The following is a 24718-nucleotide window of genomic DNA, read 5'->3' on the forward strand; positions in this document are numbered from 1 at the left end:
CTCCCGCATGGCTCTGCCATCACTCGGCAGCTTGTTCCACCAGGCCGGAGCAAGGGCCATAAAAGCCCTGGCTCTCAATGTAGCCAGCTGGATATCTCTCAGGCTGGGGATTGCTAAAAGATTCCCCTCCAATGAACGGAGGGGTCTTTGAGGGCAATGTGGGGAGATTAAATTTATTTTGAAATTTATTATTGAATATATTCATTTCATTTAAAACTTTGCTATGACTTTCCACCCAAATAGGGTTCCCATTTAAAACAATTAAAATAAAGAATATATAGAATATAAACACACCAGGGAGATGCCAATAACAGTTATTAGGAGTCTTCACCAGCTGATAGAGTGAGACACAACCAAGATGACCCTTTCTTGGGTTATCATTCATTTGTCCTTAGATGTTAGGGGCACCTGAATCAAGACCTCCAAAGATGACCACAGTAAATGGGTAGGTTAATATGGGAGAAGGTGGTTCTTAAGGTATTCAGGCTCCAAGCTATGTGGGGCTTTAAAGGTCAGTGCCAGCACTGTGAATTGGGACCAAAAACAAATTGGGAGCAGTATAGATGGAATAAGACTGAAGTGATATGATCCCTATGACCCCACTCCACTAATCATCCTGGCTACATCATTCTGTACCAACCTTATTAACTTTTTGTTGTGCTAACAGTTTTTGGGTCTTTGAGATGTGTTTGCAAGTATACTGTAGTTTACCTTCATATTGGATTACCAGAAGTAGACAATCTAGCAAACCTTAGTGCTTTAAGAAAAAACTGAGACAAATGTAACACTGTATTTATCCAAAAGGAAGACTTTTTTTCTAGATGTGCTGCCAAGAAAAAAGGGGGCATATTTCCTTTCACATATAAGTTATAAATTTGTTCACTAATAAGAACTTAACATGTTTTTATTTTGAGTGAAAGCATATTCATACAGTAAATTAGGACATATTAAAATCAGATTTGTGTACCATAGTTTACCTTCATATTGGATGAATAGGTTTAGAAAATATTATAGCCTTTGGGTAAGAAAAACTGTGACAAATGTTGCACTGTATTTTTCCAAAAGAAAGACTAGGGTTTTTTTTCTAGATGTGCTATGAAGAAAAAAGAGGGTGGCCTGCTTACTTTCGCATACAAATTACAAGTTTATTCACTAATAATAACTTAATTTGTTTTTATTTTGGGTAAAATCATATTCGTATAGTAAAATAGGACAAGCATAAAAATCATTTAATTTTTAATTCAGAATTTAAATTTCAGAAAATCGTCACATCATTTTTAAAAACGTCCTATTTTTTTTAAAAAAATCCAAGCCATTTCTTTTGAGTTTTAACCTTACTTTTGAAAAAGACAAATGTGTTTTGTGCACATTTATAGAAATAGTCTTAATTCTATGGATGACAAGGGGTGCCATATATTTCACTTGCCACCTGCAAGGTTCTAGTCAACAGTGGGGGTCTGTATACTTAATTCTGTCAGCCCTTTCCCCTAGGGAAAACATTAATGCGGAAAATCTTTGAGCATTATACATTTAAAAACAGCATTCGGCATGAATGTGGGTGTAGTGGGTATGTAATGAAAGACGGCTATTTAAGAGCAGTTTATTAGATTGGGGGGCCTCAGGCACACAATGACAGGATTGTTATGTTCATACTAGAAGCACGAGAGCACATAAATTAACCGTTTTCCAATGCAAATGTTTGCTCTCTGCCAAGTTCTTAAATTCAATTTTAGTTTCAGAGAAAATGCAGCATGATCTCAGTATAAACCATACAGCCCTTTTTTGGTCTTTGTGTATTGTCAAAGTAGCATGCACTTTATATAACAGTTACTGCTCAGTGTATACAGTCACATTAGTGTGATTAAACTAAAAGCTTTTTTCAATTAAAAGTCTATTTAAACTCATCCCATTTGATTTCTAATTGTGGTACTTTTCCAAAAAGATGCTGAATTTTCTGAGAGGGAATGCTGTGTACTCTTCTTAAACCAGATGTGTCAGAACAGTTGCACATGATTTGGGCAGTAGCCTTGGTTGTTAATCCAATATATGGCCCATAATTCCTAATCTGAAATTTTGGAGCAACATTGTCGGCCTTCTTCTGTGGATGAGTAAAATGATGAAAGTAATCCAACATCTGCAAAACATCTGCAAGAAAACAGAAACTCCAGCTGTGCTGAAAGGAACAATATTCTTTATTTTGGATGCAATTTGAGATTAGTGTTTTCAGAATCTCCAAATGGGGCTGAACTGAGGGAGGGGAATTACGAGATCTCATGCCACTAGGAAATGCTACCCAGTTCGTCTAAACTGCATGCAAAACTCATTATTTTGGTTGGTCATAAAATTATTAGTTTAGGATTCCCTTCCCTCCATGGTTACTAATTTTTTTGGCGGAGCCAGAAAGAAAAATAGGGATTTGTTTGTTGGGAATGAAGGGAAAGATTCTCTGCACATGCTCCATGATATTCTCACATGAATACATTCCATAACATGAGTGAAAACAGGACAGCCCCTTTCTGTGTAGAGCTACTGAGTATATTCATGGTTTTGAATCAGATTAACGTAATGGCCTGTATCTTACCAGTCTATTTAGTAAAGTTTAAACACTTCCTGTGCTGTTCCCCAAGTAAAACAGTCTTAGGTGCTCGGCCAGAACAGAGTGGAAGACTCACAAGCAAGGTGTAACAGTGAAAAAAAAAGAGGTTTATTGCTAGAAGAATTAAGACCCTAATTCCTCCCAGAGTCTGACTAAAATAAAGTACTTGCTTGACTGGAACAACTTGAAGCTTGAGACTTTGATTCTTTCTTGACTTCTTCCAAGAAAGTCCACTTTGTGCAGAAACAGCCTGAGATTGGGAAGCACCACCAATAAGGAGCTAGAAAAGATTCTTAAGTGTAACTTCCACACCCATGCATACTATGGCATGAATTAACTTGATTTTGGTTGTCAGTGATATATTCTTAAGTAGTTCTTTTCAGGTCTTCACTGTTTTCTGCCAGAATTGTGGTATCTACATATCTCAAATTGTTAATGTTCCTTCTGCCAGGGTTCCCCCAACTTCATCTAAATGTAATCCATTTTTTCATTATATGTTCTGCACTTAGATTGAAGAGAGATAAAATACATCCTGGCCTAACACCTTTGCATTTAGAAACCATTTTGTTTTTCTACATTCTGTCGAAACATTTGTGTGTTTTCTGGAGTACAGATTGTGCATCAAAACAGTCAGGTTCTGTGGCACGCCGATTTATTTTAAAACCAGCCATATCTTTTCATGATCCACACAGTCAAAAGCTTTGGTGTAATCTATGAAACAAGTTGATTTTCTTCTGAAATTTCTTGACTGCTGTAGTAACCACCATAAATTTGCAAAATGATATCTTGTCCCTCTTTTTTTAAAACCTAGCTTGAACATCTGGTGTTTCTTGTTCCATATGTGGTAACAATTTTTGTTGTAAGATTTGGAACACCACTTTACTTGTGTGAGAAATTAGTGTGATGGTCTGAGAATTGCTGCAAAGGTGCATGTTACTATGCAAGTAGAACAGAATGTGTCCTTTAGAAAACTGACTAGAATCCACACAAACCCAGGAGTGTACTGGGTACTACTGTTCATAGCTATACGATAAATGCTCCAATCAAAACACTTTGTTGAAAGATTCTTAATTTTGAGCTCTTTGATTTCACCAGCTTCATCCTCTCATCAGATTCTCTGCGCTAATCTCCTGTTTATGCCCCTAGGTTAACACTAGGGAAACCTCTTGGGGAAGGATGCTTTGGTCAAGTTGTCATGGCGGAAGCAGTGGGAATTGACAAAGACAAACCAAAAGAAGCCATTACAGTGGCAGTGAAAATGCTAAAAGGTAATATAATGGGGAAAGGGGGAGATTGAAGAAGGTGGCAGGTTCTGTGAAGAATGTTTCTTTTGTGGCATCTAAACTCTCTAACTGTTGAAGGCCAAAGTTCACTGAGCTGACCTCAGCTGTTTTGTGGCATAAATCAGTGCATTTGACAGACTATTTATCCTTAGCAGCAGGTATTTACAAGCAAGTCAAAGGCTTGCTATGACTGTTTATGCCTTGTCTCATGATTTGATCCACAGGGGAGACTTATGTGCTCTAGTTTTTCAAACGTTCTTCTTCAAAGGCATCTGTAACATAAATTACACCAGAAAATAAATTGTTAAATCAGGCCCAGTCTTGCTTTGACACATTTTGAAAAGAGAGGATGTGGGTGGAAAGAATGCATAGATGTTTGTAAAAGCCAAGTGTTAAAAGTAAGATATTGTTGAGTTTCTAGTTATAAGAAATAAATTCTGATTGTTTTTCAGTAGCCTCTTATCTATAGGAAAGAAGCTATAGTGCTAAAGAGATGGTAAACAACTTTTTTTTGGGAGGGGGGTTATAACCATTCATCATGATGGTTGTGTGACAGTCATAATTCAGTATGAACCTAATATATTCTTTAGTGCACTAACAGATAATTGGGATAATTCAGAGATACAAAGCCTTAGATATTAGGAAAGCTATAGAAAAAAATCTCATTTCTTGCTAACTATTTTCAGCTATCATTATAAACCACAGTTGAGAAACAATTTCTTATTTAACATTTCATTTAAACATAATATCCTGTTCAGTATAATGTCTGAATGCAGGCTGCCCAGCCAACTGTGGGTTGCAATTATAAGCCCCTTGGTTTGTGGTTTGTTGTGACATCTGCAGAAAGGCCCTTTCCGCACGTGCCATTTACAGTGGACCAGGGACGGCAAAAACGCCGTCCCTGGGCAGCTGTTTGCACAGGCAGCGCTGCTGCAACCCAGCAGCGCCGTCCTGTGCGGCCCCGAGCAGCATGAAGGCGCTGCTTTCCTCCTCCCTTCCTGAGGGAGGTTTTTGGAAAGCGCTGCCTTCCCATCGGTGCGATGCGAACCGCACCGCACCAAAGGAGCCACTTTCCCATCCCCCCCCCACTCACCTCGTCCTCCAGTGTCGGACTGGAGGGCTGCTGAGACCCGCCCACGCTGCCCTCTGACCCCTGGAGGTCGGAGGGCAGCATGGGCGGGTCCCTGCAGCCCTCCAGACCGATGCTGGAGGACGAGGTGAGTGGGGGGGACGCAGAAGAGGCGACTCCATGCGGAGCCGCCTTTTGTGTGCTGACCTCTGCGGGGGCCACTCGCACACTCCCGTGCGAACACCCCCTCTCCTCCACCAGCATAATTTCTGCCGGTGGAGAGGCGCACAGCGGAAAGAGCTGAACGTCCAGTTTGTTCAGCAGCATCACTCTTCTTACCCTCCTGCATTTAGAATTGGAGGCATGAACCATAGACAGCCTTTCAACGATCTCTGCCTCGTCGCCATACACTCCTTGACTAGTGATAACTAATTAAGCAGAATGTTCTTCAGAGATTTATACTGCAGTTCTAATTACTACTGACTCACAGAAGAGTAGAATAGAAGGGCATAACACCATTTAGGATGGTCCTTCTGGATGGGAAACTTAAAAAGTAACTAAGTGGTAAGAGAGAAAAGCAGGATACAAAAGACATGCTTTGTTTCACAGTACAGCTTAGCGCAAGGTTTCCAACCTATTTCAGTCTTATAGGAACATTTGGAATTTTGAGAAAGGTTGGTGAGCATTTTCCCCAAAAAAGACTTCTACAAGATGTGGAACAAGACCCCAAGTGGCTTCTGAAGGAAGTGGACCCAAATGGAATACTTCCATTAGCATTCCTCTTGGGGAGAAGAAAACCTGAAGGGGGAATGGAACCACACAATGACTAAGGCAGCCCAAGTTCTTACTCCTGATTCTCCAGTGGAAAACCCATTCATTTGAGTGAAGGCAGCCAATAACAAACACTGTTTTACAGTGGTCACATCCATTTTCTGAATAGCTTGGCTGGTTCAAAAAGAAGCCCCTGGGCACCACCTTGGAGAACCCTGGCTTAGGAGATGTGTTAAAGTAACTGGACAAAAAAGGAGCCAAAGTGGCAGGAAAAGAGCACTGTTGAGCTGTCTGAAATATGGATGGTTGGGATTTTAGGCAAAATTCTCTTTCCTGGAATTGTAAAGTACTTGATATAAGTATATATTCTTCACTAAAATTCTTTTATTTGTGGCTGTCCAAATGCAAAGCTGACTGGCATCATGTTAGAACCAGATTTTTTTTATTTTAAATTTATATACGGTGTCTCATTAGCTCATTATTCTTTCCATTGCTTTTCTTCCCATAAGGCAGATCAGGACTGACAAATGATCTCGGATAAGAGAACAACAGTCTGCTTTAAAACTGGCCTTGAGAGTGCAGTGAACAGGAAAACAGTCCTTCAAGATATCAAAGCATGCATTTATTTCTATGATTTATTGATCTTTTAATTTCATTTCACTAGTTGGAAATGCTATAAGGGATCAATGAAGTGGTTGCTGAAGAAAAGTGAACTGAGCAGATTTTTTTCCCCCTTTTGCAGACGACGCTACGGAAAAAGACCTGTCCGACCTGGTGTCTGAAATGGAGATGATGAAGATGATAGGGAGGCACAAAAATATTATCAATCTCCTTGGGGCATGCACTCAGGATGGTAAGGGATGAGATTCATTATATCGTAAATATGAAAGTGATATGCAAATGAGACTGTAAGAAAGAGGCAGTTTAACTTTTTTTTGTGGGAGCAGAATGGAGTCTGTGGATTTCCTATTTGTCCTGAAAAGATTTCAGGTTTTTGCACTGGAAAAACTTTCCAGAAGCTGGGGTCAGCAATTTTTATTTTGTTTGTTGTTTGTTTGCTTAGGTGGCTCTTTTGTTGAATTGTTATGTAGTATTGGACATACTGGTATATTTTTCTGTCTCATTTCCCCTAATTTACACTGCACTTGCGTCCAATATACCAGTAAACCATAAATTGATTAACATAATTGCCCATTCTATTCATCTTCATTCCATGTATCTATCCTACTTTTCTCTTTGTATAATTGAACACTGAGCATGTGAAGGGTAAAAATTGGCGGCCGGGGGGTGGGGGAGGGGATCAGGGAGAAACATCCCTCAGTGAGATTATGATGTGTATATAAGAATAAACTGCTCTTTCTCTGGGGCTTCCTAATTATTTGCTGTGGGAGTTGCAAACGAAGCATTTGTCATGAGGCAGAGATAGGATAGAAAGATACAAGGCATTTGTCCACATTGTTGCCTTTATATTACCATAACATGTAAAGTTAGTCATAGTGTGGTTAAGGATATGCTGCTTATTGTAGAGGAATTATAATGTGAATGTAAAAATATGGTTAAAATGTGACTTTGCTTTATATGTTCTTGAGTATTGTTGCTGAGCGGGTGTAAGGGTCAGCAAGTATATATGGAAAAAGACAGATGCTGTGCTTGCATGGAGATGGAAATATGGGGGTGAAGGAGTTTGGATGAGACACTGAGCTCCCATTCTGCATAATAATGGCTTGCTGAGTCAGGTTCTTCCACTCATATGGGTAAAATGGCACTGAACAGATGCGTTCTAATTTTTTATCCTCTTATGTGTTAAAGGGCCCTTGTATGTTCTTGTGGAATATGCTTCCAAAGGGAATTTGCGAGAGTACCTGAGAGCCCGGCGACCGCCAGGAATGGAATATTCATTTGACATTAACCGGGTACCTGAAGAGCAGATGACATTTAAAGATTTAGTCTCATGTACATACCAGTTGGCAAGAGGCATGGAATACTTGGCATCACAAAAAGTAAGCTAGTTCTGCAAAAAAACATGTCTTGCTTTTCAATGCAGAGATGAGCAATATGTAGCTTGCAGGCTATAAAAGGATGGCCAAGGCAGTGCTGCTGTGTGATTTTTTTGGTTACATTTACAAGGATGTGGAAGATCAGCATTCTCTTTAAAAACATCTCAGTTGTATGATATGCACTAGCAGCTCTAGCATATGTAAATGTCTGCAAGTAGTTTCTAGCCTGGCTAAAAAGAATTTCTAGGGATAACATTTAGTTGGCACCAAGCAACTTTTGTTTGGTATGAGCTGTTTGTAAGAAGAAATCTCTCTTGAGAAAACACAGTGAACCACGATTATTTTGTCTAGTCCTCATGGTTACAACCTCCAGAAGTAAAAGTGTAATTGTTATAGGAGTTCACATGGTCTCCTTCCCAAAATGGGTTATTGAAGTCAGTGCCATCCCAGAACCAGAAAAATTGAATACTTGTCAGAGGGTAGAACTTTGTGCAGTTCATCATTGGAGCAGTTATCATTGAGAAACAAAATGCAGAAATAAAAAGGATTACATCAAGTAGAACTATGCATTCTGGTTCTTCAAATAACTCAGTATGTGCATTTCACAAGCTATTTTCCCTCAGGCAACCATTTATTGAGCCTAAATACTAAGGGAGGTGATAGTGTCAGGGTGTTTCTGCCATCCAGGAACTGAGGAATATGAGCAGGTCAGTCTGCCTTCTAATCTGAACAACAAACGGGTCACTGAGAAAATGAAAAAAAAAGTAAACAGGACAGATTTTGACAAGCAATTTAAGCTTGCAGTAAAATATTTGTATAGCTATTGTATTAAATGAGTCATAAGCAAAAAAAATGTGTTGTCAAGAAAAAGAGATGGTTGCCTTACTTGTACATACAATAATAATAAAACTTTTTGTGTGTAATTCTTTTAGTGGAGGGAGTCATCTTACATTCTGGGCCATCTTTTTCACAGGTAAAAACAATAGTCTAAACCAGGGATCCCCAACATGGCATTAGTGGGTGTCCTGGCACCTGCCAACTTCTTTCTTGTGCCTGCCAAGTATTTTTAGAAAGTGGTCAGGGTCTGATGGTTCTTTTCCCTAGCAAGGCTTGTGATTTTTTAAAATGTTGCTTTGGCAGGATAACTGTTGCATCCCTTTGAGGTATCTTTGGAGCTTTGCCAGCATGGCTTGCTGGAAGACTCAAGCTGGGGTGCTCTCACAGCCTTGATGATGGTTGGAAATTAGAGATTCCCCCCACCCCACCCTCCTGTAATCAGACCAGCAGACATATTCTTTGCCTTGGTGATAGGGGCAAATATAATTTCCTCAACCTTGCTTGTCCTCCTGATTTCCTCTCGGTGTCTGTTTTTTGCCTATTCCCCTTGCAACTCCCTCACTGGCGCCAGCAGCTCTGCCAAGGGTTGAATGAAACCTCCCTCGGTAGTGTTGCTTGATTTTTGGCTCCTGGGGGAATATGAGAACATCTTATGTCCCCCATCATGATAAGCAGTTTTTTTTATCCAGGCAACCTACTGGTATGGCCACCAGCAGTCACGTGATCACTCTTTGATCAGTTGGCTGGGAAAAGGCTGCCATGTTACTTTTTTCTTTCTCCCTGCTGCTGCAGCTACCTCTACTTTACCTTCTCCCCTGCTTTCTCTCAGCACTCCAGCCACCCCCTGTACTACTGTGTCCTCCTCCTTTTCCACCCCTCTGTCTCTTAGGTGCTGATGCTACCTCTTCCTTTCCTTCTCCAATTCTTGGTTACTGGGCTTTCTCATCATCCTGTAGAATGGCAGCTGAAATTTCATTCTGTAGAATCACAAGATTTATATAATCAAATTTTGGCATTTTAAAAAATGTACCTTTTTAACTTTAAGATTACATAAGGTTGTAGAAAAATTCCTTCTCTCTGTGTGGCTCTACAGTGTTGGATTTTTGATCCTCACTTTTGGACTCATGCACAGAATTAGGCACAAAAATTGAGTATGGATGTTAATATAGGTGTTATTTCATTATCTTTTATTTTGTGGTTTGTTTCTAAATGTACCTAAAGCCAAACCAGAACATTGTAGATAGGATTAGACTTAACTGAATACCATTATAAATAACAACTTTGAATTGAAAGCACAGACATTACAATATGCCTTATGCATTAAAAAAGTAGGATAAAATGGACAAAGAATATAGAATGTTTCAAAATATCTTTTTTCTTTTTTCCTTCTCCCTTATTATTACTTGTGACAGAAATGCTTAAACTAAGCTATGGTATCCATCAACAGGCAGAACTTGCTTTCTGAGTCAAGAAAGGTCAATTGCAAAGTTTAAAAAATGTGCTGATATGAAGAGAAGAAACGTTAAAATAGGAGACCACTTTGAAATGTCATTATTGAGATCCACCAAAAGCAAGATAAAAACTCCAGGAAACTTTAGTTTTCAAAACTAATATGTAAATTAAGAGGTCCATAGATAAACTTCATTTCAGTAATTTAACAATGAATTTAATTTGTTGTTTTGTTTTTTAATACCTTTGTGAAATGTAGCCACCTTACATCCCATCTATCTTGGAACCCTGCTATCTTGGAACCCTGTCAGGCCCATGTCACATGAAAGCAAAAGTTGATACAATATATTAATGAAGTTTAGCATGGAAATACATGGGTGGGGGGCTTTTCCAATGGCAGGCTTTGATTCAGTGCAGTGCCCACCTTTGAATGAGCAACACTTTTGATTCAACAGAAGGAGGCCCTTGTATTGCAGCATTACATTGAGTTCAAATGCATTTTCCAGGATTTATTTTATTTTATTTTTATTTATTTTATTTTATTCGATTTTTATACCGCCCCATCCCCGAGGGGCTCTGGGCGGTGTACAGTATTTAAAACAGTGTAATTAAATAACATTTAAAAGCAGCGATAAAACTCCCAATACATTCTCAGTTTAAAGCCCAAGATTAAATTTAAATAAAAATTCAAGATACAAAGATATAAAGTTATAAAATGGCGTCCAGCGTTCCAATATTGTAAAAAAAAAAACCCTCCCTCCCCAAGGTGGAGGGGGGCATGGCGAGTCTCAATGATGTAGTTGTGGCCCAGATGTTGAGGGCCAAGACGGGGCACTATTGGCGGCTGGGTCCTCCAAAGGCCCGGCGGAACAGCTCCGTCTTGCAGGCCCCGCGGAACTCCTTAAGGTCCCGCAGGGGCCCGGATAGCGCTGGAGGAAGGGCGTTTCCACACCAGGCCGGGCCAGGGCAGTAAAGGTCCTGGCCCGCTGTGGAGGCTAGCCAGCACGCCGATTGCCGAGGGCCAGGGGGACCACCAGTAGATTGGCCTCCTCAAGGATCGTAAGAGGTCAGCCTAGGGACGTGTGGGGTGATGCGCGTCTCGAGAGATACGATGGTCCCAGGCCGTGAATCGGCCTTAAAGGTCAATACCAGCACCTTGAAGATGATCCGAACTCTGCACTGGAAGCCAATGCAGCTGCCGCGAGCACAGGCTGGATGTGTCTTCACGAAAGGTGCTGCCCGTAGCAGACCGCAGGTTAACGCTTGCATGGTGAACCAGTTTTAATCGGGCCGGATCAAACGAAGGGAAGGCCCGCGTAGAGCGAAGTTACAATAGTCAGGAGTTCTGGAGATGACCGCTGCCTAATGGATCACCGGAGGCTAGATCCGCTCTGGAGAGGAAGGGGCCAGTCGCCGGGCCTGACGGAGAGTGGGGAAAAAAGGCAAGCCCGGGTTGTATGGGCCACCTGGGTCTCCATTGAGAGAGATAAGTCCAGAGTGGATCCCCAGGCGTCATGGCGAGAAACGGAGGGGTCGGTGCCAGTGTGACCCCCCTCCCATACCGGGCGGCTGGAAAGGCCCTCCCCCCCCCTCAATGCAGCCCAGCCAAAGGATCTCCGTCTTCGAGGGATTCCTCCAGTTTCAACCTGCTCTGTCGCGAACCAACCAGCTACCGCCTTCCAAACAATGCTGTAGAGCCGCATGGGGCGTGTGTAACTGCTCCCTCCCTCCATCAACAGAATGAGCTGAGTGTCATCAGCCGCACTGATGGCACATCAGCCCAAAACTCCTCGCACCAACTGAGCAAGGGTCGCATGTAGATAAAGCAAATAACAAGCTGGGACAGTAATGCCCCCCTGAGCAAGCACCACCGCATTGTGACAGCCGGGGTGCACCTCCGGGAGGCCTGGTCCCCGCACCTCACTTGCTGATTCCGCCCCGAGAAACGCAGGTTATCCACTGAAGCGACCCAGCGCACTCTCGCGACTCCGGAGGCGGCCAGGCGGTGGGTCAAAAGATCGCGTGGTGCGCACTCACATCCATACTCGCTTCTAGATCGCCTAAGCTCCTCGCTTACCATGCAGCGCTAACTCCCTCTGTATACCATGGAGCGCTGGCCGAGAGCTGGGGCGTAGGAGGGACGCTGGGGAGCAACAGCATCGATGGCGGCGGAGAGTCGGGAATTCCAATCCTCCACCTGCTCATCGAGTGTGCCGGTGGGTTCAGGGTCCCGCAGGAGCATTCAGGAAACCAAAGATGGATCCATAAGTCTCCGCTGTGGCTGGCATAAATCAGCCTCGTCGCCCTGGAAGAGCGGGGTTTGGCCGCTGGCATGTCCACCCGAACCTTCAGGGCAAAATGGTCGGACCATGGCACCCTATCAGTAGAGGATACGACCAGGCCTATCCCCGACCCGAAGACCAAATCCAGCGTGTGCCCAGCCTCATGGGCCTAGCGTCGCCATGGATGACACTAGGTCCGCGGCCGCTGTACAGGAGGCAGCATCGGCATGGACGTTGAAGTCCCCCAGGATATTTCTCTAGTGGTCCTTGGGGGAAAGGTCTTGAACATAATCTTCAAATTTTAAATGCTATTATAAAGGAAGGAGGAAACTGATTATTTGCTGCCCACTGTAAACAACAGGTTTGTGTTTTATGGCCAGGAGATAAAACCAACAGGCTTAACTAGCTGGAAAATTTAGGATGATTCTCAAGAAACATGTCAATATTTTGAGAGCATTTGGCATATGTTACTTAGGGACTTTTATAGACATGAAAACATTTTCCTAGAAGGCCTTAAAATGCCAGAAAGTATCTTCTGGGAGATATATTTTCGGTATGGGTATAGGTTTATTAGGTATAGCCTACTACACTCTAGGAATTAGAACAAATATTCTTGTGCTTCTTTCCCTTCCTATTGAATATCTATGTAATTATGTATTTCTACAAAGGAATAGCCACCAGTTGCTTCTAATTGAATCAAGGGAAATCTATTGATGTGCTGTTATACCCTAGAGTCATTGCTCATGATCACTGAACAGATGATAGTTGCTGGCTGACATTGTTCATTTGCTCCCAGGTGCTGGATTCTGTTTTCAGTGCATAATTGTTCTTTTTAAAAAGGCATGCTTTCAATCACTTGCTGATGTGTGCTGAAATCTGAAATCTCTGGGTCCACTCACAGCTGTCCTAGGACCAGGCAAAGGCAGAATATTTTGCTCATTTTTATTGTTGCTATATCGTGCTCAGTAACTGTGTGAATCAGTTCACTCTTCTGGCTGGTGGTTTTGGTCCAGATGCCTGCACACACAGAGACATCCTCTGCAATTCCGTGAGAAAGGACATTTTTGCACACACAGCAAATGGAAGCTGTCAAACATACTGAAGGTCCTCAGATCCTTTGGGATCATAGTAAATGCCTTATAGGGTTACCAGCCAGTGCCTGACAACTGGCAGGAGGGCTTGGGAGGAACAGCATGGCACAGTGTCATGGTTTGTTTGTTTTTTAAAAAAACCATCTTCTGTACTTACTGGAAGTTGATACTGGAAGTGACCGGGATAGCTCTATAAATTCCTAGAGCTACTCTTAGCACTTCCTGAATCAACTTCCTGTAGGTAACATAAGGCTATATTTTCTCCCTTCACAATGGGAACTGATGGGGATGGGAGTAGGGAATTCTCCTCTCCACACTGCGGGCTTGGCAGCCCTGATCTCATATCTCAGTTGTAAAGAGGGAATTTGAAATATTCAGACATCAGTGATATTTATATTTGGTTACACTGGCATGTATATACCTGAGTGAATTCTGGTGGCGGGGCTTGTAGTATTCACTAATGAAAATTTGTGGGTTTTCTTTTTCCTTTTCCTTTTTCAGTGCATCCATCGAGATTTAGCAGCGAGGAATGTTTTGGTTACTGAAAATAATGTCATGAAAATAGCTGACTTTGGGTTGGCCAGAGATATCAACAATATAGATTATTATAAAAAGACTACTAATGTAAGTGGATGGCAGCCTTATCTCTGAACCCCGTATCTTTTTTCAGTGGTGCATTTAAGTATGGCAAATGTATTCCTAATGGACTTCTTGTACACCAGCCTAACTTTTAATCAAAGAAATGAAAATAATAGGCAAGTGTGTAAGGATTCCTAACCCCTTTTTGCTTGGAAAGGAAGGTTATCTGCTTACACAGCTTGAGAGCGTACGTGTTACATGATTCTTTCTAAAGGATAAGGTTTTGCTGTTACTTTTTATAGTCTCCATGAAACGTGTAGCACATTCTTTTACAGTTAGTTAGATACTGAATACAAATATAAATTTGCTTCCTTGTAATCAATGGATGAATTTGAGGAATGCATCCATTTAGTAATTGCTAACATTTGGTTTTAGTTTAATTTGCTGAGGACTTGCATTACCCAAAGTTTAGTTTGGAGTCAGTAGAAACTTTATGACATACTTGGCAATCCACTGGTTAAAGTGCAAAGGTTCCGTATTGATACACTGTGCCTTTATTGTGCACAGCTGCTTATACTGGTCAAAAATGAATATCTGTCTGGGAGAGGAGGCTGATATTAATGCTACATTCATTCATTGTGTCACAGCCTGACACAGTGAGCACAGAGAAAGGGCTGTTACATAAGGCTTCTGGGGTATCATTTTATAACACCCTTCTTGGTGATTTAGAGGTGTTGCATTTTTGAGCATGACTGAGGGAGTGCTATGCAAAGGCATCTTTTCCTTCCATGTTCACAGAATGCTGCTTATTACATCACAGTTTTGCTAACCCTGAATCTTCTGGAGTATAGCCATGTATAGCTCACAGTTTGTGGCATGCTGAGATCAGGATTCTGTGGAAGGCTGATGTTGGGAGAATTGTGCTTGGGATGGGATGAGCAGCTAAACTTGATCAACATGTGATTCCTTCAATCCTAAATACCATGAGTTGGAACCCAAATAGTTTCTCCTTGTGAGAGTCTTTTTCCAACTGAGGCAGATTCTGCACAGGTCAAAAACAGTGTCCCAGGGATGGTAAAAATGCTTTTCGCATGGCTGCCACCTCCACAACGAGGCAGTGCTGTGCTCCCCCCCACACCAGGATGGAAATGCTGTTTTGGGAAACAGCATTTCCCTGCTGGCGCCATGCAAACGGCACTGGGTTGGAGGTGCCACTTTTTGGCGCCTCCATTTTTCCTCTTACCTTCTCTCCCTGCAGAACTCCACAGGGACAGGAAGGTACACCCACGCTAACCCTTCAACCCCCTGGGGTCAGAGGGCAGTGTGGGTGTGCCTCCCTGTCCCTGAGGAGCTCCACAGGGAGAAAAGGTAAGTCTGGGGAAACAAAACAGAGGGGCCTCTGTGGGCTGCGGCTGCTCTGGGGCCACTTGCACCTCAGCGTGTGAATGGCTCCGCAGCTCCACTGGCACCATGTATGCCAGTGGGAAGCCGCTGTAGTGGCCTGTGCTGAATCAGCCTGAGGAAGGCTTTATGATTTTAAATTCTGATCTTGTATAAGTTAATGGGAGTCACAAGTGTGTTAAATGAGCCAAGGGACATAGAAAAGGGAAACATTATTTTCTCATATACAGAACAAATTGACTTTACTATCATATTTTTGATACAGCAATCACAGTTCATCTTTTTTTCTTCAGATTCACTATTGAAATAGACCAATAAATTGCCATCTTTTTCTTTTTTCTGTACAGGGCCGGCTACCTGTAAAGTGGATGGCACCAGAAGCTCTATTTGACCGAGTTTACACACATCAAAGTGATGTGTAAGTAACTTTAATCTTCCTTAATTAATTTACAGCTTCTTCTAGGGTAACTGAATGACATGCAATAGAAAAATATTCAACAGATTAAAACACGTTTCAGATAACCCTTTCTTTCAATCTTTGATTCCCCCATGGGAAATTAATTTAGCACAAGCCAGACATCTTTATTTGGATTCATTAGGAAACTAAAGCAAGTTTCCTTACGTTTCATTCCGTTAACAAAAGTGCAAGGCACTTTATTTTACTGTATTAGGCTTCAGAATCAAACAAAACAATGAATTTGTTCACCTTCACTCATGCATCATGAATTCATTGTCTCAGAAAATTGTGTCAGGAATACTTACAGTTATGGTTTAACTTTTTTACTCCTTTTGCCTTTTTTGAAAATCGTGGCTTTTTATTTCCTAGTTAGTTGCGAGAGAGAGAGAGAGAGAGAGAGAGAGAGAGAGAGAGAGAGTTGCCTTAGAAAGTGAGGATTTTCTGGAAGACTGCAAACCAGTGCTCTGTTACTAATCTGGCTGGCTTCAAAGCACATGAAAGAAGGAAAACACTGATTTCCTCTTGTCAGTGCGGAAGTTTCCGTCTCTTGGAACTTTTTTTTTACAGATGTAGCACTCTAAAATGTTCTAAATGGTTTAGTTTGGAGAATATTCAGAACAACAGTTAAAACCTGCTGTCTCCAGTTTCTAAATTTTGAGGCTTAAGATTTTGCTAACTGTTCGTTAGCAAAGTGCACCGTTTACATCATTACTTCTGATGTAAAGATTATCAGAACCACAAGTATCTTTCACAATGAAAAAAGGCAGACTTGCCTCCATCATCAAAGTCTATCCAGAGCCACTTCTGGCCTATCCTGCCTTGTATAATTTATTGGAACAACATCTTCTAAGGCCTGTGAGAAGTCATCAGGCCACCATCTTATGTAAATGTTTTTGTCCTTATTAATAGCTGGATGGTTTGTGGAGTCATTCTAGCAAGTGCATGTGGTTAGCACTGTATCTTGTTTACTTATATCTGCACATATCTGTTTTGCCATTTGCTAATTATGTTTGTATCCCTGATTGCAGTTGCAATTTCATATCTTTATTGTTTTACCTGCTCTTTCTCCACTATGCTCACAGTAGTATAGATAAGATTATCAAGCAGTTTCCTATTCAGGCAGTTTGCAGGGCCAGATCTGCTTGGCTTCATAAGAAGAACAGTAAACCATCCTCTGGGGTGCCTTTCCTCAAGTAGAAAAACTTGATGATTTATTTCCATAAGGTGTATGAGTAATGACTAGATAGATTAACATCTGGCATTGCACACATATGGCCACAACTGGAAACAACAGAAAATGCAGTAAGGCTAGTAGAGTTTGCCTTTTTAAGATACTCAAATGAATTGGTCAGGTAACAAGAAGCTTTGTTTGACATTATTAAAGGGATATTTCACTGTACTGTTGAGAATAAATCCAATTCTGTCAGCTTTTTAAAGTCATTGTTATTCCTTCTTCCTTAGATGGTCATTCGGTGTGTTAATGTGGGAGATTTTCACTTTAGGAGGATCCCCATATCCAGGAATTCCAGTGGAAGAACTTTTCAAGCTGCTTAAAGAAGGGCACAGAATGGACAAACCTGCCAATTGCACCAATGAACTGTAAGAATTCTTTCTTATTGGGCCATATAATAACATAATACATTATGGGTTTTCATATGACAACTGCCACACATTTCAATGACATATAAAAGTATAATTCAACAGTGAAAAGGAGAGCTTTGGAAATTTCAACAGTAAATGCCAGATTTAGGACAGTACTAATTGCGCAGGCTTGTGTGGGCCTGCCAAAAACACAGGCATAAAAAAAGTCCACTCCCACCCCCTCCCCAACTTTAATATTTCATGTTAGTTATACGTCGACTAGGCTTGTTCACTAACCCACAGACTGGATTGCTCTAGAGATGTCACTTTACATTTTGATTAGTTTTAGTACAGATTGATGGAGGATGTACCCAAGCCCATATATTTATTTACATTTATTCTCCCCTCACTTTTCTTCCATCAAGGAACTCAAGAAGGCATACTTAGGATACTTAATGGTTTCCACACACTGATATGAGCTGGATATGATAAGGATTCATTTGCTATTTATATAGTGCTGTAAAGGTTTAAATTTGTTCCAAAACTGGCAAAGAACTACCTTTGTATTCCAGTATCATTCATGGATTGATTGTTAGTGTTTAAATAATTAAACAATATAATTTTGGATAGTTCAAGTGGTTGCTGTATTAAACAAAAATGCACACCCTTAGTACTGGGTCATATTCCTGCCGACCGCCTAGGCTCAAGCAGCAGCTTACATTTAAATACCTATTTGTGTTTGACTATGTTATAACACTTGTTTTCTAGTGCAGGGGTCTCCAGCATTTTTGAGCCTGTGGGCACCTTTGGAATTTTGACACAGAGTGGTGGGTGCAACTATTAAATAAAAGGCTGCCGCAGGAAGTGGGGCCATCCACAAAATGTTGCTGAATGAGGTCATGCTAGCTCTAATGCTAACTCATCAGCATTTGATGCAAAAGGGCTGTTTAACAGGACACATTTTAAAATGAACATATTGTTTAAAAACATTTTCTTGCATACATACAGCTTACCTCCAGGAGATTGTAAGCCCCTTTGAGTCTGCTTACAGGAGAGAAAGGGGGAATATAAATCCAACTCTTCTTCTTCTTCTTATGCCAGCAATGAAAATCTCATTTTCATATAATATACTTAAAGATTAGGAAAAGTTATATGAAGGAGAAAACTCTTGTACTGAATGTGTGCTGTTGATACAATACACATCCAGCAACAAGGATTTTTGAAATGACAGAACCCTGAATATATAAGAGATAGAGTAATCTATCTGCACTATAATTTAATGTTCCAATTCTGTTAAAATAAAAATCAGTAAAATTGCTCCAACACAGAAGAATGAAGAGTTGTATCCCCCATCATTTAGACACTAATGACAAACATTTTAAAAATGAAAATAGTTAAGGGCTTTCTGTAGGGAATACTGTTATTTGCTATCATTAGATAGATTTTCATTGTTATTCCACTACTTAATTTCTTTCCTCAGCTTCATTTGTAAAAGGCAGAACATACGTTTATTGCAGATGGTGTAGTGTATTGATACCTGTAAAGTTACAAATGCATGTAGAAGGTTATTACCACATTGTATCCTAAATTTCCTTGTCCACCATGAAGAGTGTTGCATTCTTGTCTATAATATGTGAGCACACCCTGACTTTCAGCTAAAGAACAGTTCAACTATTGTTGAGTAGAAAAGTTGCATGTCATCGACATACTGAGTTAATTAACACAATGAAATGATGATTTCCACAGCTACATGATGATGAGAGATTGTTGGCATGCAGTGCCTTCACAGAGACCAACTTTTAAGCAGCTTGTAGAAGACTTAGATCGAATCCTCACTCTTACAACTAATGAGGTTAGTAAAATACCTGTTCCTTAAGTGGCTCATGTGATATGTTTAATTAACAAAAAGAGAATATTTTGAAATATCAGTTCTAGCATACAGCTATAGATTATTTTATAAATCCATGTTCTGCAGCAGCACATAGCAATCCTCTTTGGGACCCTTAAGTGTCAAGGCATCTAGTATAAACTGGGCTCTGAAGGGTAGGTTCTGCTCCCATTGAGACAGTCCAAGCAAAGGACTCTGCTTTTCCCATAGGAGTGAATAAGAACACTTACTTGGAGAAAGCAGAGGAATACACTTGACAATACCACAATGGAGAAAGAGTGGGAAAGCTAAGCTGTTTTCTGAGCTTAGTGATCTCAGCCATTGAGACTCAATTCCACTTTATTACCCTACGTTGGCAGTCTCCACTTTAGCTGGGTGAATTAGCTGGGACAGAATAAGGGGGATAACTGGGATCTATAATTTACATATACCAGAAGAGTCCTGGGTGAAAACTGAGCAGGCAGTTGTATAATTAAAATTGGTTTTAATAAAGAATCAAATAGAAAAACTATATATATATATATAAAGCAATGAACATATATATTAAGCAATGAACATATGCACACAAAGCATACAAGAGCTAACAGGAAGGAAGTTGGATAGGGTTTCAGGGATGGCTGACAGTTCCCAATCCTGAAAGGATGTCCAGGGAAAGCAGCACTGAAGAGAAAAGTGAGCAGCAAAAAGAACAGCCCACGTGCAAGTGGGCCTGCATAGACAGATCCAAGATACAAACATTACAAGTGGCCAAAGGACCAATATTTCTACTCGAAAATGGGTTTTGAGGCAGTATGAGGTAAGCTGGTAGAAAAACCAGAAACAAAGAATTAATTGCTTTTCAGAGATTTGTTAGGACCCAAGAGAATGCTTGGGTTATTGTTTGATTGTTGGGATGTGTACAGATAATGGTTCCGCAGTCAACCACCTTCCTGCCCAGGCTTAACACACAAGGCGGATCCCAAAACTCACTGAGAGGCATCCATATTGTGAGCAGCAGTGCCTTGCTCTTATACCAGATTTGGCCCCATTCCTTCATGGCACCCCTTTAGCGGGAAGAGGGGTCTGACTGCTTACAGCTTCTGTCTATGTAACTCCATTTTAGGCTTGGTTTCTTGCTTTTGCTAAAAGTAGGATTGAACATTGCAGGCTGATATATGCATCCAGATGCAAAATAAACCCAGCCACACTACCAAATTTAATTGATTGTGGTATGGAAACGTTTTTTGACGTCACAAGTGATAAGACTTTGAGATCTCCATTTAATCTGAACTGTGGTTTCTTCATAAGTGTTGTATTTCTTTACTTTACATTTATGTCACATTTGAAGACCAGCTCAGGTTCTGAAAGTGTACCTACAATCATAGATTGTTTTCAAGTATATAACAGTGAAGAGACACACTAGGATGTATCTGGAAATATTTATCTACAGGAACTCCTGATAATGAAATCTCCAAATCTAAGAATAAACCAGTAGTTGCATTTTATCACAGAAAATTAAACAAAGGTTATCACACTAAATTATGGTGTGAATGGCTTCCAGATGAACACATAATCTATTGTATCTTCTTGAGTCACTTGGATACAGCCTTTCTTTGCATGTTCTAATAGCTTCCTCCTCTATTTTTGCCAGAAATTTCCTGCTCTGTCTTGTTCCTAAAAGCTGTCACACTAATTTATATTGAGGAAATGATTACTTCTTTTGAAGTCAATGGGAGATTTGCCATTGATGATGAAGGTGCCATAATTTTACTCATAGATAGCTAATATTGTTTTCCGGATAGATGCAAAGATCAGAGACTAGACGGGGAAAAGGTCTTACCAATGGAAGTAACATTACATTAAAAATACACACGCGCTTTTTTTTGGTTGACCATCGTCCTAGAAAATACATATCCAATACTGACTTTAAAAAAAGAGGTGATCAGGAAATTTGTGCAAATCATCTTTATCTAATTGATTTTTTCCCTCTTAGAATATGAATGTGGTTTAGTAAATGAATAGATTCTATTTAAACTCTATTTAAATGAAGCAAGCTGCTTTGCAGAGGTTGAAAGAGAAGGAGTGTTTCAAGGAGAAAAGAACTTTATTCTCCTGCCAAAGCTGTTGTTTTTTGAAGAAGTTCTTTCACCCTGGATTTCATTTCAACTAATACTGCTTCTCTTTTTCATGGATCCGTTGAAATGCCCTGGAATGCTCTCCTGTGCAAGTCCATTGCATTGAATAGGAGCTGCCCTCCCCTGCTCCCATACTTCCATGCTTTTGCAGAGCTCCCATTGATTTCAGTGAGGTTTGCACAAGACAGTTGCTCCATTGGTTATAATCCACATATATTGAAGCAGGAGGAAACAGCAATCAGACATACACTCTGATGACATAATACTTTAGAGACCATTTAAGATAGAAATTAAGAAGGTCTTGTTACATATTAAAACTGAAAATCATTGTAATAAAATGCAAAATATTCAACAAATAAATGGGTATCAGAATGGAATGTTTAATCCCTCTGTTAACAATTTCCATGTGCTAGACAAAAATAGCTCTGTTTAGGATAAAGTTTCATTTTTATCATTCTAAGCAAAAAGTTTGCTTTTGATGTGGCTAATGTATGTTTCAACTTGTGTGGTTAAAACGGATTTTGTTCGAACTGACTTATCTGCCTCAAAATGCTTTCTTTTGGCTTTCCCCCAATTTATCTGGGGACTTTTGGTTTTATGTGGTGTGTAAGTGACTTAACTTGTGGAGTGACTTAATACAGAGTGGCCTCAATCTACAATGTCATGTTGATTTTTTGTCCTTCAAACACATATGTAGCATAGAACACAAAAAAAGAATGGGATTGTCTTCAAATGACATTTCTGACCTGTCTTACAGGAATATCTAGACCTCAGTGGACCACTGGAACAGTATTCACCAAGTTATCAAGACACTAGGAGTTCATGTTCTTCAGGTGACGACTCTGTTTTTTCTTCTGATCCAATGCCTTATGAACCTTGTCTTCCTAAATACCAACACATAAATGGCAGTGTAAAAACATGAAAAGAATCTTTCTTTATCCCCAGTGAAATAAGGGAACAAGGATATCCACCTACCTACTATGTGAAAAGAAAGCCTTTCTTCTGACACATTTTTGTTTGTACATATGAAAAGTAGGGACCAAAACAAAGCAAAATATTGGTCAAAATATTTTCAGAACACATGGAAATAATATTGTACGCTGGAACTACAAACAATTTTCGGAAGAAGAGAATTTTTTATGAGCTACATATGGACTCAAGTTGCTAGCTCAGCAACACACTTTCTGCATTTGATGGACCAGTTGGACTTGAGGCAAACACTGGGTCATGCCTTTCTTGTTTATTTTGTAATATTTGGAGAAAATATATGTTGACACACACTTACAGAGCACAAATGCAGTATATAGGTGCTGGATGTATGTAAATATAATCAAATATGTATAAATATATATATTATATTTACAATGAATTATTTTTTGTATTGATTTAAGAGAAGGATGTCCCACTTCACCAAGCAAATTAGTATCCTTTTTTAAAAAAAATAAAAAACAGCTCCATGTAATTGCTGTTCATACATAGACTTTTCTAAAAAGAGAGAGAGAGAGAGTCCACTATCCAAAGGTGGGAAACACTTTACTTTCAGGGAAAATGGTATATCATTAATTTATTAATTAATTGGTAATGTACAAAAACAATTAATCTTTTATAGGGTTTGTGTTATTTTGTAATTTAAATGGCATTTCTATGCAGGCAGTGCAGAGAACAAGTGGATATATTGCTCAAACTTTATTAGTTGTCAGAGTCTTTTTTAAAACAAAGAGAGAAATATTTACAGTATATAACTAATTTGGGGGTTAAGGTTTTGATTAATTCTGGTTTTTAAAAGTGCAGTTTAAAGTTTTTGACGAATCTCAGTAGTTCCATAAATTAAGAAGTGTCCTTTAGCGAGGAAGTATTTTGCTCTCTTTATCTCCAGTTTTATAGCTGTTTTGGTGGTCATGCATTACAACTCTTCAAGGGCAAAACAGTAATATAAAAAGCACAAAGCACTCTTCCTAGGCAGTCCTTATTCATTTTGATGAGGTTGCCCAGTGGGATACATCTAATAAAAAAAATTGTATTGACTCCTGAAGAGAAGAAAAATTCTTGCCTAAGACTGTGCTATACGTTTATAAAATGCCCTATCTATTTCTTTCTGTACATGCATCAAATTGGCGACTGTTACCTTCATTGAACTTCCAGTAATGCTTTCCAGATATTTTGACCTAGCTCTAGCATTTGCAGCTTTACTGCCATTAAAGAGACAGCCAAGATTTTCACAGTGACAATTAACAGAAATTCTCATTGGAATCCTACTGTCTTTTAAAGCATTTATTCTATTCTCGATCCAGTACAACTTGCCAAATCATTCAACTATTTCCAGGCATAAGCATTGGTTTTGTGACCAAAAATGTAACTACATTTCTGTATCTTGCCTTTTGATAAAACAGCATGATGTTCTCACATTCAAAGCACCTTTCAAGCTGGTGTAGCAATGCAATATGAATGCAATATGAATGCAATTCATACCAACTTTACACATTAAAAATGGGGGAGGTCTAAAAAGTATTAAAATTGTTAATTTTTGTACTGACAATAAAAATCTTTCTACAGATATTAATGTTAACATTACAAAATAAATGTCATGCATCATATTTTTCTTAATCATTTGTGTCTTACAGAATACTTTAGTTTTTTTTCCTCAACAGTCATTTGTAGACTTGAAAACAGAAACACACTGTTTCTTTGTCTCATTATGTCCCTACGAAATGCAGGACCTTTGCTTACATTTGCGATAATCCATCACTTCCTCTTCCTGTGCAATTTCAGTAGGATTGAGTGGGAGTAGCACTTGAGAGGCTGACCTGAGCCAAAGCTGGCATCTGTGCTGGACAGGAAACCTTGCTTACACTGTGGTTGCTGCATGTGGAATTCCTGGTGTTGTATTTTTTGCATCCAGCTCTTGGGGCTGAGTGATTTAATTCCTAGGACTGGAACCAGACATTTAAAGGAGCTCTGTGCATATGCCTCCTAGAGCTGTATTTGTTTATCGAAATTCATGGCTCAGTGTGGCTGGATAGAGAGGAAAGGGTACACATGGACTGAAACTCTCCATCCTCTGTACAGGTGACTAGTGTCATCAAAGCAGACACCACTAAAAGGTAAAGTTTCCCCTTCAGTCGTGTCCAACCCTGGGGTACCACTGCAAGCAGTGATTTCATAGGCAAGCCTCTTTTGTGGGGTAGTTTGCCATTGCTTTCCCCAGCTATTCTTTACCACCTAGCTATGAGCTAGGTACTCATTTACCGACCAAGACATGGATGGACGGCTGAGCTGATCATGAGCCAGCTGCCAGGATATCTGACCCACAGGGAGTTCGAACT

General features: G+C 40.1%; 1 protein-coding gene across 12 annotated transcripts in view; it reads left to right on the forward strand.

The window, feature by feature from the left end:
* FGFR2 (fibroblast growth factor receptor 2) overlaps positions 1-23989 on the forward strand; it is a 141279-nt gene extending 117290 nt beyond the window's left edge. For all 12 annotated transcript variants that reach the window (XM_048506542.1, XM_048506535.1, XM_048506538.1 and 9 more), the window contains 8 exons: positions 3743-3864; positions 6462-6572; positions 7529-7719; positions 13877-13999; positions 15703-15773; positions 17274-17411; positions 19140-19245; positions 22153-23989. In XM_048506542.1, coding sequence (XP_048362499.1) covers positions 3743-3864; positions 6462-6572; positions 7529-7719; positions 13877-13999; positions 15703-15773; positions 17274-17411; positions 19140-19245; positions 22153-22317 — 1027 coding nt within the window. In that variant the 3' untranslated portion in view covers positions 22318-23989. The remainder of the gene's footprint in view (positions 1-3742; positions 3865-6461; positions 6573-7528; positions 7720-13876; positions 14000-15702; positions 15774-17273; positions 17412-19139; positions 19246-22152) is intronic.
* Positions 23990-24718: the final 729 nt, after the last annotated feature.

The sequence above is a fragment of the Sphaerodactylus townsendi genome, linkage group LG08 (genome assembly GCF_021028975.2).
Source record: "Sphaerodactylus townsendi isolate TG3544 linkage group LG08, MPM_Stown_v2.3, whole genome shotgun sequence".
Classification (NCBI taxonomy): domain Eukaryota; kingdom Metazoa; phylum Chordata; class Lepidosauria; order Squamata; family Sphaerodactylidae; genus Sphaerodactylus; species Sphaerodactylus townsendi.